Source organism: Micromys minutus (genome assembly GCF_963924665.1).
Source record: "Micromys minutus genome assembly, chromosome: 8".
Lineage (NCBI taxonomy): Eukaryota > Metazoa > Chordata > Mammalia > Rodentia > Muridae > Micromys > Micromys minutus.
Window position 1 is genome coordinate 46,220,232 of NC_137977.1, and position 19,320 is coordinate 46,239,551.

The following is a 19,320-nucleotide window of genomic DNA, read 5'->3' on the forward strand; positions in this document are numbered from 1 at the left end:
AGCTGTCTTCAGACACACGAGAAGAGGGTATCAGATCTCATTACAGATGGTTGTGAGCCACCATGTGGTTGCTGGGACTTGAACTCAGGACCACTGGAAGGGCAGTTGGTGCTCTTAACCACTGAGCCACCTCTTCTGCTCTCTCCTTTCACAGCAAGCTCCTCAACCTGTGGGTTGATCTCCCTTTGGCAAACCTGTATCTCCAAAAACTATTTGCATTATGATTCATAACAGTAGCAAATTATAGTTATGAAGTCGCAACAAAAAATAATTTTGTGGTTGAGAGGGGTCATCATAGCATGAGGAACTTTATTAGAGAGAGGGTCACAGCATCAGGAAGGTTGAGAACTATTGGTTTCCACCCTCAGGCTGAATGCTTGCCTACTGCTTTTTCTAATTATCCCCTCCCCCCATAACTGATCTTTCTTATCATTCAAGACTGTCTGAATGTCACCAACATGGTTCCCTAATTTAAAGTAGCCACCCACATAGCTCTCCTCAGAATTTCTATTTAGAGCCTGGAGTTTGGCTCAGTATTAGTGCACTTACCTAACATTCACTTAAGACCTTGAGTTCAAGTCTCTGAGCAGGAAAATAAAAATCAAACCAGGGAAGGGTGGGGCACACCTTTAATCCCAGCACTCAGGAGGCAGAGGCAGGTGGATTGCTCCTCCCAGTTCTCTTCCTCTTCCTCTCAGAGGCAGGTGGAGTTCAAGGCCATCCTGGTCTACAGAGTGAGCTTCAGGAGAGTAAGAGCTACACAGAGAAACCTCTCAAAAAAACCAAACCAACCAACCAAAACCAACACACACACACACACACACACACACACACACACTAATAATAATAAAACAAAACAAAACAAAAATCTCCAAAATGAAAACCACCGAAAGTCAAAGCATGCCACAGAAACTGGCACTTCACAGAGTGCATCCTGATTCATGACATCATTTGTGTCCTCCAGTTGCTGTTTATCATCCCCTTCCCTACTAGACTGTTAACTTGTGACAGCAGAGCCTATGTCTGTCCTACTCAGACTGAGTCCCCGGGCATACTACTCCTTTACTGGCTTTGTTACTGAGCCTGTCCCACCTAACCCCGGCACTAAGGAGGCAGAGCAAGAGGATTGGGCAAGTTAAAGTGAGAAACAGCCCCACATAGCAGGACTATCTCATATAAGCTCTATTCCCTGTAAATAAAGCTCAGTGGTTAAGAACACTGACTGCTTTTTCAGAGGTCTGGAGTTCAATTCCCACCAACCACATGGTGGCTCACAACCATCTGCAATGGGACCTGAGTGACTGAGGGGACACAGATATTCAAAAGCATGCACCCTTCCTATCTCTTCTCTCTGCCACCCAGACTAGTGCTAGCACACCCCAATACTGATGAAACCAAAAGCCTTGAAACAGAAAGAGAACGAACTGAAGTGTTGACAAAAACAAGAAGAGGGGGAGAGGAGGAGGATCGACAGGGAGGAATGAGAAGTCAGGAGCTTGACGATAATCCTATTTCTTCACTTTATTAGTGAAACTAATAATTATTATTAATACCTGGCCTCTGCTCAGCCCTTTCATCCAGCCTGGTGGGGAGGTTTTGAAGATGAAAGACATTGTGTGGGGACTTTCAGATGCAGGTTTCAACACCTTATAACTACTAATTAAACCTGGCAGGCCCCCTCCAATTATCCCCTGGTCCCTAGGGATACTGTGCCACCTTTCAGGGTGGGAGACAGCAGGTGGCACCCCCTAGGCCTGGCCCTCCTTGGAAAGAGGTGAAGAAGTTTCTGGGGCAGCGGGGGTGGGGTGGGGTGGGAGTCTCAGAGCCCAGATAGTCACATGAGAAATGCTGGAAAGAACATGAACCAGAAGGCTGAAATGTAGGAGCCATGTCTCCAGCTGAAATTACAACCCCATCTCTGAGGCTGCCTGTCTCCATTCCTCCCCAGATCTGTGAGCAGCTGGGCCCTGCCATATGGCAATGGGGGAAGGGTACCCCTGCAAAAGGAAGATGTAACCAGACAGAGAGTAAGTATGGCCAACCTCTCCACATTGCCCAAGAGTCGCAGGGTTTCTGACATCCTTTGGGTGGCTTCCTTCTACTTCCTGCCTAAGAAGCCTCTCTCCAGCAGCTTTGACCAACATCAGTCAGCCCTTCCTACTTACTTATAGTAATGGTACTCACTGCTCCCTACCCCTTAGATTACAGAGTGTTTAAAGAGGTGTCCTCTAACATCCTGGTATGGAGTAAAATCTAGCTGGTCTTTCCAATAACCTCCAAATGCTAGGCTACTGTCCTTCTGCTAGGGTGTCCCAGTGATGCGCCAAGCATGGCAGGGCCAAGCTCAATGCACAACTTCACCCAGGGAGCACCTCACTCAGGTCTCCTTGCCTTGGCACAAGGTCTCAGCTTCACCTGTCCCTCAAGCCTGAATAATTTTCAGCCCTGGATTAGCCCAACTCATCTTAAAAGGTTAAAGTCTGCTTCCAAAATTGGTCTCAGATATGGATACTGCCCTGGGTAGTATCATGCTTCATGACAGAGCACTTGTCTCTGAGGCTCCAGGTTTGCTCGAAGCACTATGTCACCTCTACCTCTCCCTCTCCCTAAAACCTGTGTTATTTCTCTCTGTAGCTGCTGTCATGGTTTGAACTACTATGAACTACTATGATCTCCTGTTTACACAGCCGTCTTCTCATATTCCCCTTCTCCTCCTTCTCTTTCTCTTTTTCTTTAAAGATTTATTTATTTTATGTATGTGAGTACACTGCAGCTGTCTCCAGACACACCAGAAGAGGGCATCAGATCCCACTACAGATGGTTGGGAGCCACTATGTGGTTGGTAGGATTTGAACTCAGGACCTCTGGAAGAGCAGTCAGTGCTCTAAACCACTGAGCCATCTCTCCAGCTCATCTTCTTTTCTTGTCTCCACTCCTGTTCCCCTCCCACTGACACTCATTCTCCAAAGAAAGTCAGGGTTTACTGTATTATCTACCTATTATCTATCTATCATCTATTTATCACCTATCAATCTATTATCTATCATCTATCTATCTATCTATCATTTAAAATTTTTTTTTAAATTTATTTATTAGTTTATGTTGAGCTGTCTTCAGACACACCAGAAGAAGGCATCAGATCCCATTACAGATGGTTGTGAGCCACCATGTGGTTGCTGGGAATTGAACTCAAAACCTTTGGAAGAGCAGTCAGTGCTCTTAACCACTGAGCCATCTCTCCAGCCCCTATCTAACATTTTTGAAACAGGGTTTCAAGTACCTCATGCTGCTCTTAAACTCATTAGCTAGGGGTGATCATGAACTTTAGACCTTTCTTGCCTCCATCCCCCAAGTGGTGGGATTACAGCCCTGCCCTAACATGTCTGGATTAGGTATCACTTGAGATTGATCCAAGGTTTCATATATTCTAGACACTCACCTACCAACTGAACCCCATCTCCAGCCTCCAGAACAGATCTATAAGGACACCATTTAGGAAGCTGGAGAGATGGCCCAGTGGTTAAGAGCACTTGTTTCTCTTGCAGAGTGCCTGGGTTCGCTCCTCAGCGGTCTCACTACCATCCCTCCCAGATCTCCCCCTCCCCTAACTCTCTCTTCCTCCTCGAAATCTTGTACAAGGTTTTCCTGGCCCTGGTAGTCCTTGCCCACTTCTCCAATAGTGGCCCACTACTGTCCGGTCATCTTCCTTCCCAGCACTTCCTACGGTCTGTAATGACATGATTATAGGCAGGCTACTTATACATCCTGTTAGTTCTCACATTAGCACTCTCCACTGGGAGGGAGACATACAACTTCCCTACCCATTGCTTTGTCATTCATCAAATAACAAGGGTTCACTGAACGTGCGGATTGAACACGTGGTACAGGCTATATATTCTAGTACAGACAACCCAATGGGTGTGGTTCTTTCCTTTGAGAGCACAGGAGGCCGGTTCCTCTGCAAGTTAGCCTATGACTTGACAGAGTGCACAAAGGTGCAGGTGCAGAAAACGCCTCCACTTGCTCATCTCTGAAGCAGGTGGGTGCTGCTTCAGCTTCACAATAGCCCTGGTCACATCACATGTCTTAAGTGGGATGTACTGGATGAAATGTGCGCCGTTCCCGATGGATAAACAAATTCCAGAGCTAAGACCAGCACCGGGTCCTACTGCCAGCATCATGGAGCCATACGCCATCTAGTGGCTGCTTGAGTAAGAGCAGGAATTTCCTGCCCCAATGTCTATAATCTTCATGTCAGTCCTACTCATTGATAATCTTTTGTTTTATTTGAAATAGAATCTCATGTAGCCTTGGCTGACCACTATGTATCTTAGACAGGCCTTGAGCTGATTCCCCTGGCTTCTCCTGTACTCCCCAAGTGCTTAGATTACAAGCACGTCCTGCTATGCCAGGCTCCATTGACTGCCTTTGGGTTTTTGTTTGTTTTGTTGCTAGAGATTGAACCCATAATGTCCTAGGTGTTAGGCAGGACACAGCAACAAGAGTCACTGCTCTGAGATTCAGCTCTCAGAGCTGCAGCTAAGGGCTCTGCAAGAAGCCCTGCTCCTGCGTGTTTGAGACCTCCAGTCTTTGGCCTCACATCTTCAGGAAAGATCTGATCCTGGTGCCCAATGTACAGTTATTTGTATTTTGTTTTGCTTCATTTTTATGGGATTAATTTTAATCATCAACTTGACACAATCTAGAATCACTTAAAAGAAGAACCTCTGAGAGTGTCCGTGAGGAAATACCTTAGTTAAACTAATCGATATGGGAAGACCCATCTATTGTGGGTGTCACCATTCCGTAGTGAACCAAGGGGGCTGGGCTGCATCTGTTGTCCAAGTGTTACTGGTTCTGAAGGCATAGAAGCTGCAAGATTTGGGGGTGGGCCGTGGAGGCTCTGGCAAGAGGCCCTAAGAAGCTTCTGTGTGAAGCCATAAAGTTGAAACTTAAAGCTACATTGGCAACCCCAGAATATTGGTGATGCCAGGCTCATGTGCTGAGGAGATTTGCCTGTGATGGCACGAACTAAGGGGACTCTGTGTGTGTGCCAAGGACAGAGGAGATGGAGGTGCCAGGCAATGGAAGCCTTTTTAGAGTCCAGATGTTTATATTAGAAGGCCCATATCCAGGCACAGAGCCTCAGAACTCAGTGTTTGCCTTACAGACTCTGGCTTTGCTGTGGTGTGACTGTTCCTCTATCTTGGTTCTTTCACTGAGGAGCAGGAGTGTGTACTCTGTGCTGTTATAATGTTGGAACGATGTAAGTTGTGGTTTATTTTATAGAAACTCAAGAGACTTTGAACTTTTAAAGTGTTAGTATTGTTAATGATTATGGTATTAAATGCCTGAACTTTAAAACTTCACCTGGTGTATTTTATATTAGAAGGTGACTATGAGCTTATGGGGACAAAGGGACTATAAGTTTAAAGTGATACATTAGTGTGTCAGGATTGATAAGGAGTGGAGTTACGATGGTTAATTTTAATTTGATACCACCTGGTATCACCTGAGAGAAAGGCCAGAGAGTGTCTGTTAAAGATTTCTTTCTTTTTAAAGACAGGGTCTCACTATGTAGTTCCAGTTGGCCAGAAACTCACATGTAGATCAGGTTGGCCTTGAACTCTCAAATCTCTACCTGCCCTCTGCCTCCCAGGTGCTGGAATTAAAGGCCTGCATGACCAGACATAGCTGTGAGAGATTTCTCAATTCCATTCATTGAGAAGATCTTCTCAGTGGGTGGCTCTGCTCTCTGGGTTTGGGAACCTTGGGCTGGATAAGAACAGAGGGCAGAGGGGAGGTGGCATTTACTGCTTTCTGCTTCCGGAAAGCAGGTGGCTTTCACACCTCTGTGTGGACTAAAATAAACCCTTCCTCCTCAGATTGCTTTTTGTTTTGGTTTTGTTTTTTTTTTTTTTGAGACAGAGTTTCTCTATGTACCGGTGGCTGTCCTGGAACTCTCTGTATAGACCAGGCTGGCCTTAAACTCAGAGATTCATCTGCTTCTGTCTCCTGAGTGTTGGGATTAAAGGTAAAGGTGTGGGCTGAAGAGATGGCTCAGTGGTTAAGAGCACTGACTGCTCTTCCAGAAGCCCTGAGTTCAATTCCCAGCAGCCATATGGTGGCTCACAACCATCTGTAATGGGATCCGAAGACCTCTTCTGGTGTGTCTGAAGACAGCAATAGTGTACTCACATATGTAAAATAAAAGTAAATCTTAAACAAACAAAACAAAGGTAAAGGTGTGTGTTATCACTACCTGTCCTGTCAGGATATTTAATTCAGAATCACAGAGAGAAGCTAAGACACTTTTTTTTGTTTGTAGACACTTGGGTTTTTTTGTTTTTTGCTTTTTTTGTTGTTGTTTTGTCTTGTTTTTTGTTTTTATTGTAGGCTGGCCTTAGACTCATAATCCTCTTCCCTCTGCCTTCCAAGTACTTGGACCACAGACATGTGCCCCCCACACCCTCATGGCATTTTATTTGTTTCTTAGACTGTAAAATGTAAAGATCAAAACATTCTTGCCTCTACCGGTCATTGGGAAAGTTCAGTTAGAAAGTGCAAATCACTGACTGTGATGGGGGTTGGGCAGTCCCCACAACTACCCACTGGTCCCTGGGGCCCTCTCTGCAGTCTGTCTCTCTGATCTGCATATCTCCTCAGCTGCATACATTTTGGAGGCTATGGTTTTTCTCAAGAGGAGAACAGAAAGTGAAAGTAAGGAAAGGAACGGTGAGGGTGGCTGAGCATGCTGGGAAGCTGCAGGAATGTCAGGGGCATGAGGGACACCATGGGGATGGTGGGAAGAAAGGATTACGTATTTAAGTGGAATTAAGTGGGATGTTTAAAGTCAACACACTGTGTTGTTAAAAGTCACGGGGCACCAATGTTAGGAAAAGGATGAAGAAAGTGTTGGGGGGGGTATGGTCCATGGAGGTTCAGCGAGGCCTGGGGGCAAGGGAGATAGATGTCTCTGTGAGCCCATGTTGGGAATCTCTTCCCCGTGAGGGACCAGCCATGGTCCCTCATATACATGGTATAGTACAGAACAGAGTTTATTCAAGTCATGGGAGAGTTAAGAGGGAAGTAGAGGCAGAGAGAGAGAGAGGAATAGAGGAGAAGAGGCCGGCCATGAGCATGTGGAGGGAGGGAGGGAAGGGAAGAGGAAGGGGAGGGGAGAGGTAAGTGAGGGGAGAGCAAGGATGCAAGAGCACAAGAGAGGTGAGAGGCAAGAGAGAGATGAGGGGGCAAGCAGCCCCTTTTATAGTGTCAGATCACTGGGGCGGAGCATACCTGGCTATTGCCAAGTAACTGAGGGGTGGGGTGTACAGAATCCCAACACACTGCCTGTTGGTTTTGATCAGAGTCCAGGGCCCACGATGGTGATTTGGGGAAGGCTAACAGGTTGTGAGTGTTGACAGCATGTAAGCAAGTGGCAAACAGTGGGCAAGATGGCAGGATAGTTAGGTAAGAAGAGGTTAAGAACCAAGCATAAGGGTTCACGCCTGTATCCCAGCTCTCAGGGAGCTGAGGAGGGAGAAGCAGGAGATGGAGGTCAGGTTGGGTGACCCTGTAGGCTGCCTTCATCCCTGCTCCCTCCAGGAAGCCTTCAATCCCTGAGGTTTGTAACATGCTTTCATACAGTTTGGACTCAAAGCAGGAACTCACTCCCAGGCTCTCATCTCTGCTAACGTCCTCCTTCTGTAGAACAAAACGTTATCAAAGTACAAAGAATCCTAATCTTTAAAGAACAGCTCAGGGAAGATGTAAACAGGCAAACCAATCTTTAAAGAGCAGGCTCAGCTACACACCAGGTGGCACACACGGACGTTCACAACACTCCGGAGCCAGAGGAAAAATGAGGAATTTAGCGACTCAGGCCTTGTCGATGATGGCTCACACCTTTTATCCCAGCACTCTCAAGGCAGAGGCAGGCATATCTCTGAGTTCCAGGCCAGCATGGTCTACAGATCAAGTTCCAGGGCAGGCAGGGCTACTCAGAGATCAAGCAAACAAGCAAAGAACAACAAAAAAGAAATGTTGTCTCAAACAAACATCCCAATAAAACAAAACACAACCCAAGCCAGAAAACAAATGACTGATTCCTGAAAAGTCACACGCATGCTTGCTGTGTCCTTTGTCCCTTTTCTGAACTCCTTGCTTTCTATTCACTTCATTTAAATCTATGTTAAGATTCTTAGGCTGTGAGGCTGGAGAGCTGCTCTGTGGTTAAGAGCACTTACTGCATTTGCTCTTGTTCTAGCTCTAGCAAAGAACTCAGTTTGGCCTCCAGTACCCAGATGGTGATTCACAACCGTCCACAGCTCCAGTTCTATGGGGTCTGACACCCTTTCTGATTCTCACAGGCACCAGGCCCACATGCGGTGTACACACATGCAGGCGAAATATATGTAAGATAAAGTAATGAATCTAAACTTTTTTTTTTTGAGACAGGGTTTCTCTGTGTAGTCCTGGCTATCCTGGACTAACACACTCTCACACTCCCTCTCTCTCTGTCTCTCTGTCTTTCTCTCTCTCTGTGTCTTTTTCTCTCTCTGTCTCTCTCTCTGGCCTTGAGCCTAGAGATCCAACTGCCTCTGTCTCCCGACTGCTGTTATTAAAGGTGTGTGCCACCATGGCTCAGCTAAACTTTTTTTTTAATAATAAAAAATTCATAGGCTAGAGAGATGTCCGAGTAGGAAAAGCACTCTCCAGTAAGCCTGAGGACATGAGTTTGAGTCTCAGAACCCACATAGTGGGTTCCACCACTAATTATGCTTTTTAAAAAAGAAATCTAAAATGTTAAAGATCTTGAGTGTTATGAAAAGGTGTCCATGTTGAGTAAAAATAGTTTAAAATGGAATTCTGTAAGCTCTAGATGACCTAATTAAAAACACGGGGAGGTTCTAGAATGAACTGTGAGACCTGCTAACAGTGGCATCTACAGAAGGGACACTGGGGGATGATAGATGACTTTATTTATTAGCTATTTATATTTTTGAAGTACTAGGGATGAAATCCAAGGCTTTAAACCCTGTAAGCAAGTGCTCTACCATTCAGTCCTTCTCTCTCTCTCTCTCTCTCTCTCTCTCTCTCTCTCTCTCTCACACACACACACACACACACACACACACGTGTGTGTGTGTGTAAATTTTCATTTTTTTAAATTTTCTTTTTACGTTATGTGTAAGGTAGGTGTCTGCAAGTGTATCTGTGCACCATGTGAAAGCAATGCCATGGAAATGTAAAGAAGGTGTTAGGTCCTGGGAACAGTTACAGATGGTTGTGAGCTGCCTTGTGGGTGCTGGGAATCAAACCTTGGTCCTCTGGAAGAGCAGCCAGTGCCCTTAACCACTGAGCCATCTTTCCAGTGCTGCCCCCTGCCCTCCTTTAAAGGGATGTGTAGACCAGGCTGATCTTGAATTCACAAACCTCTACAATAAATATGGCTTTTTAAAACCACCCTGCTGGCTGTGGTGACAAACCTGTGTAATGCCAGAATTCTGAAAGTAGAAGCAGAAAGATCAGGAATTAAAGGGCAGTCTGAGAGCTACACACCAAGTTTCATATCAGTCTAGACTGCATGAGATCCTGTCTCAAAACAAAACACAAAACAAAAATGGCTGGAAAGATGGCTCAGTAGTTAAGAACACTGGCTGTTCTTCCAGAGGTCTTGAGTTCAGTTCCCAGCAACCACATGGAGGCTCACAACATCTGTGACCTCATGCCTTCTTCTTGTGTACATTAAGACAGAACACTCATGTACATGAAATAGGTGAATAAATAAATCTTAAAAAAAGAAAAAAACAAGAAGGAAAGGAGAAAAAAAGCTATGCATGATTGGAGGCACTCAGAAGGCAGAGGCAAAAGAATCAGGAGTTCAAGGTTATCCTCAGCTACATAGCCAATTCAAGGCTAGCTTGGGATACAGGAGACCTTGTTTCCCTCCCCCAAAGTCCTTCTCCATATGGCTATTCCTAAGTGATACAGGGAAGGACAACAGGTAAATATAAAATATAAGTTAACAGTAGTGACTAAGGCTATTTCCCCCTCCTCCTCCCCCCTTCCCCCTCTTCTTCCTCCCTCCTTCTTCCTCTCTTCTTCTTCTTTGGAGACTCTGTACTTCTGTCTGTCCTGGAACTCACTGTGTAGACCAGTTGGCCTTGAACTCACAGAGATCTGCCGGCTTCTGCCTCCCAAGTGCTGAAATTATATCACACCTGGCCTCCTTTTTTTCTTGTCCCTTTACTTCAGTGTGTCTGTTTTATAGGTTTTCTGTAGCTGCTTTTATAAAGCAGAAAGAAAACAATACTTTTTTATTTTATTTTTTGAGGAAAGTCTCCTTCAAGCATGATAAGAATTGGCTTTGATCCTAGTGGTCTAGGGGCAGAGGTGGGTGGGACCTCTGGGAGTTCCAGACCATCCTGGTCTACATAGCAGGTTTCAAGCCAGTAATGGTGATACAGTGAGGCCCTGTCTCAAAAGAATAAAAATTTAGCTGCTAGGTGGTAGTACATGATGCCTTTCATCCCAAGACTGAGAAGGGAGAGGCAGGCAGATCTCCAAGTGCAAGGCCAGCTTGGTCTACAGAGTGAGTTCCAGGGCAATCAGGGCTACCCAGTGAAACCCTGTATCTAAAACAACAACAACGACAGAGAATAACATTTCCCTAAATTTAGCTGAAGCCTTCCAGCACGGTATTAATTCCAGTACACAGAGTTATATGCAATATATAGTATATGTGTGTAGCTCTACTGTTTGCCATGCTCTGAAACATATACATGTTATTATATATGTAATATGAGTCTAGAGATGTATATACATGCCCATGTGTGTGAATATTATACCCATGCTTTTCAAGTTCTATTAGGTATACGTCTGTGCTTTCCTCTGTGTTTCCACCCACAAAGTTTCCCAATTATTCAATGTCCTGCAATATTGTTATTAGAGGGCTATGTGAGATGACTATTAGATTTGAGGGTTTTATGTCATAACCCTAAATCGGCTACACACATATGGTCTCATTTCATAAATCTATCTGTATAACAGAAACCACAATCAATCTAGTTTATGTTGTGAGAATTAACTGAAGCACCGAAGATGCACAGTGCAAGGTATCAGGGAAGTGTTGAATAATTTATTACTACGCTGCTCTGTGGTGTGCAAAATGGGGTAAAGTTGAATTACGAGGGCATTTGTTGTTGCTATTCTCCTCCTCACCACATGGAGCACTGTGGCTCCCAGGCTGCCTGACCTGAGGTTCTGATGGCGGAAGTCCGTCTAGCTGCGGCAACCGAGTCCTGACGTAGAGCCCGCCTCTTCTCTCACGCGTGTCTGCACCGTGAGTTCTCATAGGCAGATCCGGTCACAGCAACACGCAGCACCGGCTTCCTTAATAGGCCATCTCCCTTACCGGTGATTTTAGCCTCGTTGGAATCCGTAGATTCCGTCGTAGAGACTTCTTCCGGGAGCCTGCCTCTCTCCGTGACCTCAGAGGTACACTTCCGGAACACGGAAGTGACCCGTCCGCCCGCCCCTTCCGTCTCTCTCTTTCCGGTGGAGGAGTCTGGAGACGACGTTCAGGTAGGAGGCCCGTGTCTTGAAAATCGTGCGGCATCCTTTGGCCAGGGTTCTCTGCGGGGTTGGGGCCGTGGTCTGTGCGAAGTAGAGACGAGTAGCCGCCCGTCCATCAGGGCCCAGGGCTCCGCTGTGTCCCGGTGGCGGCCCTCGGCCTGAGATGGAGGAACAGGAGTGGAAATGGGTGCGGGCTCTGATCTGGGCCTCTGGCCACAGCCGTCGCACAGAGTGGGTTCGGGGAGCCGGCCCCTGGGCGCGGGTGTGCCGCCGCCTGTACCCTGTTAGGTTGTACCGCGCAGTCGCTGGCCTGCCCCTGGCCTCGTTCCTCTCGTGAAAAGTACGAGCGGGATTCGTACCGATGCCCTCTGTAATTCGAAGATGAAAAGGGAGGACATAAAACCTGTTCCTGTGTGGAGCGCTTCGAATCCACGAGGACTACTTCCGTCGTGCTCCGTAGTGCAGGAGGACTGGGTGCCATTTGTTGATACTCTTCTGGGTGGTTGTTCCCACCGAGGACAGCGAAACTGCACCGGGGAGCCGACATGCCCTGACGATTTGTAGACTACCGAGTCGTGTGCGTTTGCCTAATTTCTACACCTGCCCTGTGCTTGTGGCAGTTGGCCCTCAAGTAGTGTATGAGGGCACAAGAGAGGTCCCGGGGACGCCAGAAGCCTACTTCCAAGGCCTGTGGTGTTTTGGGGCTGGAGGGAGAAGGGGCATCTTGGGACTAGGAAGAGAATACAAGGCAGGCTTTGGCACTGCATCATTCTAGACGGACTATCCTGTTTAGTTTTCTTAGCTGTAGGGAAATAGCGTAATTTAATTTGAGTGCTGCTCAATAGCTAATTCCTTCTGAAAATGGTAATGAAAATTTGTTCTGCTACTTTGCCTCGTGTTGGTAAAAGGAGTGCCTGGGACTTTGACAAAAAAAAAAGAAAGCTTCCTTGTATTTTTTACCTAGTTCACATGTTGGATTATATTGGGTGGTCTAAACACTGGTTTGTAGACCTTTCTCATTAGACTTCCTGGAAGGCATGCCTTGGCTGTCTTAGAACTTGATATGTAGATGCTCCTGCCTCTGACTTCCCAGTGCTGGAGTCGAGGTAACACAGCACCACACTTCATTCCTAACATGTGGTACTAGTAAAAGTAGAAAGATGTACTTTTAAACAGTGATGCTGTGAGGAGCTTGTGTTGGCAAGGATAAGCTGAAGGTTCTTTGTCTTTTTAGGCTGCCTTGGGCCTAAACTGTAAGCGGTATCCGGGGCTCAGGAAGCTTGGGTTTAAATGTTGTGTGTGGGCAGAGAACCCCCTAACTTGGTTGTGGTCTCTGCTATTCAACTGTCTGCTGGGTCACCCTGAACAAATGGAGGCATAAGGGAAGACAAGAGGGTTGGAGCATTAACTCAGGCATGGGACCTGACTTCTGTGCTGCCTGTTTTGCATAGCTGCTTGTGAAAGCCAAGGTGCATGTGGTTCATTGCTGGGATCATAGGCTCATCCTAAGGCAAGTTTGAGAAATTGTATGTCTTGAGAAATGCTAAGGGTATTGACAAGACATTAGAAGCAAAACTTGGGTTTTCCTTTAGTAGTAAAGGGGAAGTCTTTTGGGGACCTTTTGCCTGTTGCTAACATTGAGGTTCTTTCTAGAAATGGCACCTCGCAAGGGGAAGGAAAAGAAGGAGGAACAGGTCATCAGCCTTGGACCTCAGGTGGCTGAAGGAGAGAATGTATTTGGTGTCTGCCACATCTTTGCATCCTTCAATGATACCTTTGTCCATGTTACCGATCTTTCTGGCAAGTGAGTATTTCTGCACATGGTCATAAAACAAGCCTCAAAGGGACTGAGCTGGAAAGAAAGGGTATTGCAGATGAGATTTGCCCTAAAGAATTACTGTTTTGCATAACTTCCCATGGAACATAAGAAAACACATTGTTTCACGGAGCCTCAGATATACTGTTGACTCTGCTCATTAGGGTTTATAAGTATTTGTCTGAGTTAGGGTCTTCTGCTGCGAACAGACACCATGACCAAGGAAGCTCTTATAAGGCAATATTTAATTGGGGCTGGCTTATAGGTTCAGAGGTTCAGTTCATTACCATCAAGGAGGGAACATGGCAGTGTCCAGCCAGGCATGGTGCAGGAGGAGCTGAGAGTTCTACATCTTCATCTGAAGGCTGCAACAGAATACTGACTTTTAGGCAGCTAAGATATAGCCCATGCCCAAAGTTACACCTACTCCAACAGGGCTACACCTTCTGATTGAGCTACTCTAGGCCAAGCATATACAAACCACAGTATGAATTCCATACATCCTTGGTGGGAAATGACATGGTTCTGCCTTTGTCCTTAGGGAAACTATCTGCCGGGTGACTGGTGGGATGAAGGTAAAGGCTGACAGAGATGAGTCTTCTCCGTATGCAGCCATGTTGGCTGCCCAGGATGTGGCCCAGAGGTGCAAGGAGCTGGGCATCACTGCCCTGCATATCAAACTCCGGGCTACAGGAGGAAACAGGTATGGAAGATTAGGGGTGGATTTGAGATCTGTCAGCAAGCTATTTTATTAGGCAAGTGTGTATGTTCCTATTTAGGCATAGTAGCTGATAAAAATAGCCTGTAATCCCAACGTGCAGGAACAGATGTAGGAAGAGCTAGAGTTTGGGGCTAGCTTGGTCTACACAGTTCCTCTTCAAAAGAGCGATTGTCCTTTTATGTTTATTGATTAACAACTGAATACCAGGTAGTAAGCAAGACTGAGATAGCCTTTGGTGGCACCTCACCTTGCAGGAAACTTGGGCTTTTATCAACATTCAGGAGGTTGTATGCTTCAGTTTGGTAAATGCTAGGAAGCAAAGTATGGAGTTGGTGGTAAGGGTTAAACAAGGGCCTGAGATGGAGATACACAGTAGAGTGCTCCTTTCCCCAGCACCGCACAGGCTGGGTATGGTGGTACACACCAGGAATGGAGGTGAGGGCATCCAGAGTTTCAAGTCTGGTTGGTTGCACAATGGTTTTGAGGAGGCTGACATGAGCTTAATGCTGATTCTTACATGATGAGGTGGGGTATAGTCCAGTAGAGACAACTACAAGAGAAACTTGATGAGGTGAGAAAGAAGTTGAGCATTAGAGGAATAAGTGGCTTGCGGTGTGGTCCAAGACTGGGATAGAGCCTCACTGAGTCTTCAGCCGTAATGGGACAGCAAAGATGTGGCATGAAAAATAGAGCAGGTGGCTACTCAGTGGAAAGATAACCTGAGGAAGCTGTTAAGGTAGTCCCATGGAGAAGTGGCGTCTTAGATGGAGCAGTGAAGAGGGCTGGGGAAGGGTTTGGCCACAGACCAGGTGCATCTTGTGCACCTCTTATAAGGATTTACAGGTGTTGTGGCACATCTTTAATCCTGGCGTATACGTGCCTGTATGTGTGCCGTGTGCATACCTGGTGTCTGGAGGTCAGAATGGAACAGTGAATCTTGGAACTGGTGTGGCAGATGGTTGTAAGCCATCATGTGGGCAGTAGGAACAGAGCCAGGCACTGTGCTGAAATCACAGTACTATTGAGTCATCTCTCCAGCCTCTTTTAGCAATTTTGAAGGGTTTTGTGTTGTGAAGTTGGCCCAAAAAGTATGGCTCCTTCACAGTATGCAGGTATTTAACTGTTGGTTTCCCCAGTTCAGAAGTGAATTAAAGTTAGAAAAAATTATGCTTACCTGGTTTCATTTTCTAGGACTAAGACCCCTGGACCTGGAGCCCAGTCAGCCCTCAGAGCTCTTGCTCGCTCTGGGATGAAGATTGGGCGGATTGGTAAGTGCCCCCTCTGGTTAACACTGTGTCAGCTTTGTCCGATTGCATGGAAGTTCATCTCTAAGTGGTCAGTTTTTCCCCATCTCTATTAGGAAAACTTAAATATTTCTCACTCTGATTTCAGCAGCCTTCTATCTCTTACCAGATGACTGTTGATTACCCCACATCTCTTTGCTGGCCCTTTATAGCAGTGTTGCTCCTGATGCCCCGTGTGAAGGGCAGACAGCCATAGTTGCCCAGTGTAGGGTCACTAGAGTCAGTAGAGTTGGGAGCTTGGTGTTCTTCCACCTCTGATTGTGCACCTTCTCAGGGCCTGTGTCCTCAAAGGGAGTTGGGATGAGGAATTGGCAGGTGGGGCAGCCCTTTGATTACTGACCATTGAAAATACACTTGGGAAAGAATAAAACCTACTGCTAGTTAGACTTGTGGCTACAGGCTGTGACTCTTTTTTTCTTCTCACAGAGGATGTCACCCCTATCCCCTCTGACAGCACTCGAAGGAAGGGTGGTCGTCGTGGTCGCCGTCTGTGAACAGGACTTCTCGAGTTATTTTCTGTTAATAAATTGCTTTATGTAGGCTATTTTGGTTCTGATGTTTTATTTATGCACATTGATGTTTTACCTGTGTATGTCTATGTGAGGGTGTCAGATTCCCTGGAACTTAAGCTAGAAGCAGTTAGCTGCTGATGTTGGGATTGAACCTCTGGAAGAGTAACCAGTACTCTTAATTAACCACTGAGCCATCTCTTTGGCCCCTGGTGTTTTTTTTTTTGTTTTTGTTTTTTTATTTGTTTGTTTTTCAGATTTATAAGTACACTGTAGCTGTCTTCAGACACACCAGAAGAGGGCATCAGATCTCATCTGATCATCAGATGGTTGTGAGCCACCATGTGGTTGCTGGGATGTGAACTAGGGACCTCTGGAAGAGTATTTGGTGCTCTCTACCCCTGGTGTTTGTTTTTTGAGACAGGGTTTCTACATAGCCCTGGCTGTCCTTAAATTCATTATGTAAATGAGGCTGGTCTTAAAAGAGGCCCAGCTGCCTCTACCTTCCAAGTGCTGAGATTAAAGGTATGTCCCACTATGTCCTGTGGTACTTGTCACTGAGGTACACAACAAGGCAAATAGTACATTGTTTGAGAGGATTTGAAGACTACTGTTGGAGCGCAGCAGGGGAAGCTTAGGTTCACCGGAGAAGGAGATGGGAGGCTGCAGCTCTGGCATTTGCTAGCCAGTCTCCAACCCCAGCAAGCAGGCCTAGTGGATCACAAGTTGAAAGCCAGTATGGTCTACACAGGGACCTCTAGGCCGGAGTGAGAGTGGAGCTGTTTGGATTGTCTACACATGAACCAATTTCACTTTTGGTTGGTTTCTCTGCAGGTCAGGCTTGGCTCACACAACAGTTCTCTTGAGCATGGTGTTGGGGTTACAAACAGAGTCTTACTATGTAGTTCTGACTGTCCTGGAATACTGTGGATCAGTCAGGCCCACAGAAGTCTGCCTCCACCAATAGATGGACATTAAAGGCACATACTAAGACCAAGCTTCCTGTTTCCTTAAAGGGCCAGGACAGGGCAACTTGATCCAAGTGTAGCCTGAGCTGAAGAGGAGCCTTCCAGACCTGAGCCATATATAAACCTGTGTGGGTGTTTCTTCCCCACACCGGCTGTGCAAGATGGGTAGCTGTACTTCTGTTGCTTTCCTTAGCAGTTCTTTGAGGTTGTTCCACATCGGTACATAAAGTACCTAAGAACCAGTCACCCCACAAATACCAAGTTCTATTTTCATCAGCAATGAAATAGATAACGGTTCTTGCTTTCCAGAGCTTGCATCTAACTCCAAGGACACTGTTATCAGATGGTACCTGAGTGTTCTGGAAGGGTTTGCTTTTATATTTGAGACAGTCTTACTGTGTATCCCTGGCTAACCTAGAACTCAACATAGATGGAACCACCTCTCACTGTCTACTTAGTTCTGGGATTAAAGGCATGTGCCACCATGCATGCCTATTCACTGAGTCTTTTCATGTGCATTGGTGTTTGGCTTCCACATGTCTGTGAGGTTGTTGAATCCCCAGGAACTGAAATTGGACACAGTTGAGTGCTGGGAATTGAACTCGGGTCCTTTGGAACAGTAGCCAGTGCTCAACCACTGAGCCATCTTTCAACCCCTGCCACTCCCATGTACTTAGTCTTAAAGAACAGTCTTAGGAAGTCAGTATGAAAAGTAATTTGGCAGAGTTCCTCATGGTGGTTCACCTATAACCCTAGTAAAGTTAGGTTGCCATGCAATTGGGGCTATCTTGGATTACAGTTTGAAACCTGCCTTTAAAAAGCCAGAAGTGGGAGCATGCCTTTAACCCCAGCACTCTGGAAAGCTAGGGCAGGCAGAACTCTGTTTCAGATAAAAGCCCCTCGTACATTGGCAAAGGTGTTTGGTTTTCTTTTAGTGTGTGTTTGTGCAAGTGCATGGCAGTGTGTGTCGAGGGAGGAGGTTGCTATCCAGGAGCTGAAGTCGCAGGTTGTAAGAGCCACATGACCTGGGTGCTGGGGACTGAACTCATAGCTCTCTGATTGCCAAATATGTGATTCCTCAGTTGTACTTTGTTTTGATTTGGGGGGGACAAGATTCCTCAAGTAGCCCAGGCTGGTCTGTATATTCCTGCTTGGACCCTCAGTGCTGGGATTACTAGAGTGTCCTGCCATATCCTGGTGACATAGTATTTTAAGATTCATCCATATTTGTGGCCAAGTGCACATGCCCCATTCCTTTGTTGTCTGGATGCACAAGTTACTACACATTTTACTTAAAATGGAGGCTGGGGAGATGGCTCAGTGGTTAAGAGCACTGGCTGCTTTTTCAGAAGACCCAGGTTCAATTCCAGCCCTCCCATGGTGGCTCTCAACTATCTGCAACTCAAGTCTCAAGACATCTGATGCCTCTCTGGCTTCCAATGGCAAACACATGGAGTGCAGACATAAATTCAGGCAAAACACATTAAAATTTTTTAAAAATAAAAGCTGAGAAAAATAAATGGAATAAATGTGCTGTCCCTGTGGAGAACTGAGACTCAAAAGTATTTGTAGGGTGTGGGGGACTCAGAAACCCTTCTGCTTTTATCTCCAGCTCAGTCTGCTCATATACATGTGCATGCAGGCACACAAAAAATAAATTCTTTTAACATTGGGGAGGTGTTTCAGGCACTGAAGAAATGACTCAGCAGTTAAGAACACTTGGTCTTGCAAAGGACCCAGGTTCAATTCCTAGCATCCACATGGCAGCTCACAGTGTCAAGGACTCTTGACATCCTCTTCTCGTCTGAACAGTTGTACATGGATGTATACGTTGGCACATTCGTGAAAATAAAGATAAGTGAATAGGGCTGGAGAGATGGCTCAACAGTTAGGAGCACTGACTGCTCTTCCAGAGGTACCGAGTTCAGTTCCCAGCAACCACATGGTAGCTCACAACCATCTGTAATGGGATCTGATGCCCTCTTGTGTGTCTGAAGACAGCTACAGTCTACTCATATACATAAATAATTCTTTAAAAATAAACCTTTAAAAAGTAAATGGATAGTTTTTTTTAAAATGTTAAATTCGGTGTGGGTTCGCAAATGGCTCAGCGAATAAAGGCACTGGTGTCCCGCTGACTTGAATTCAGTCTCTAGGACTGTCTGGTGGAAAGAGAGCCCAGCTTCCACAAATTGTCCTCTGTCCTCCAGAGGGGTACTGTGGAACATGTGCTCCTCGCACATACACACATAAGTATTAAAACACATAAACGTTAAAAACAGTCATAAATCCATGCTGAACTTAGTTTACAAAAGTGGGGGTTGGGGTGGGCACAAATCTTGCTTAATTAAAGAATTGAAAGTAATTTAAGATCAGTTCACTGGAAAGAGCTTCTTCCCTCTAATAGTAGGCTGTGCTGGGTGAC

General features: G+C 46.0%; 1 protein-coding gene across 2 annotated transcripts in view; it reads left to right on the plus strand.

The window, feature by feature from the left end:
- Nucleotides 1–15,962, plus strand: part of RPS14 (ribosomal protein S14) — a 32,457-nt gene extending 16,495 nt beyond the window's left edge. Inside the window, exons 1-5 of one of the 2 annotated variants that reach the window (XM_080920079.1) lie at nucleotides 11,466–11,586; nucleotides 13,231–13,381; nucleotides 13,935–14,096; nucleotides 15,306–15,382; nucleotides 15,845–15,962. In XM_080920079.1, coding sequence (XP_080776205.1) covers nucleotides 13,233–13,381; nucleotides 13,935–14,096; nucleotides 15,306–15,382; nucleotides 15,845–15,912 — 456 coding nt within the window. In that variant the 5' untranslated portion in view covers nucleotides 11,466–11,586; nucleotides 13,231–13,232 and the 3' untranslated portion in view covers nucleotides 15,913–15,962. Of the gene's footprint in view, nucleotides 1–11,465; nucleotides 11,587–13,230; nucleotides 13,382–13,934; nucleotides 14,097–15,305; nucleotides 15,383–15,844 lie in introns of those variants that run through there. The other variant, XM_080920080.1, reaches the window with a different exon arrangement.
- The last annotated feature ends 3,358 nt before the right edge of the window (nucleotides 15,963–19,320 follow it).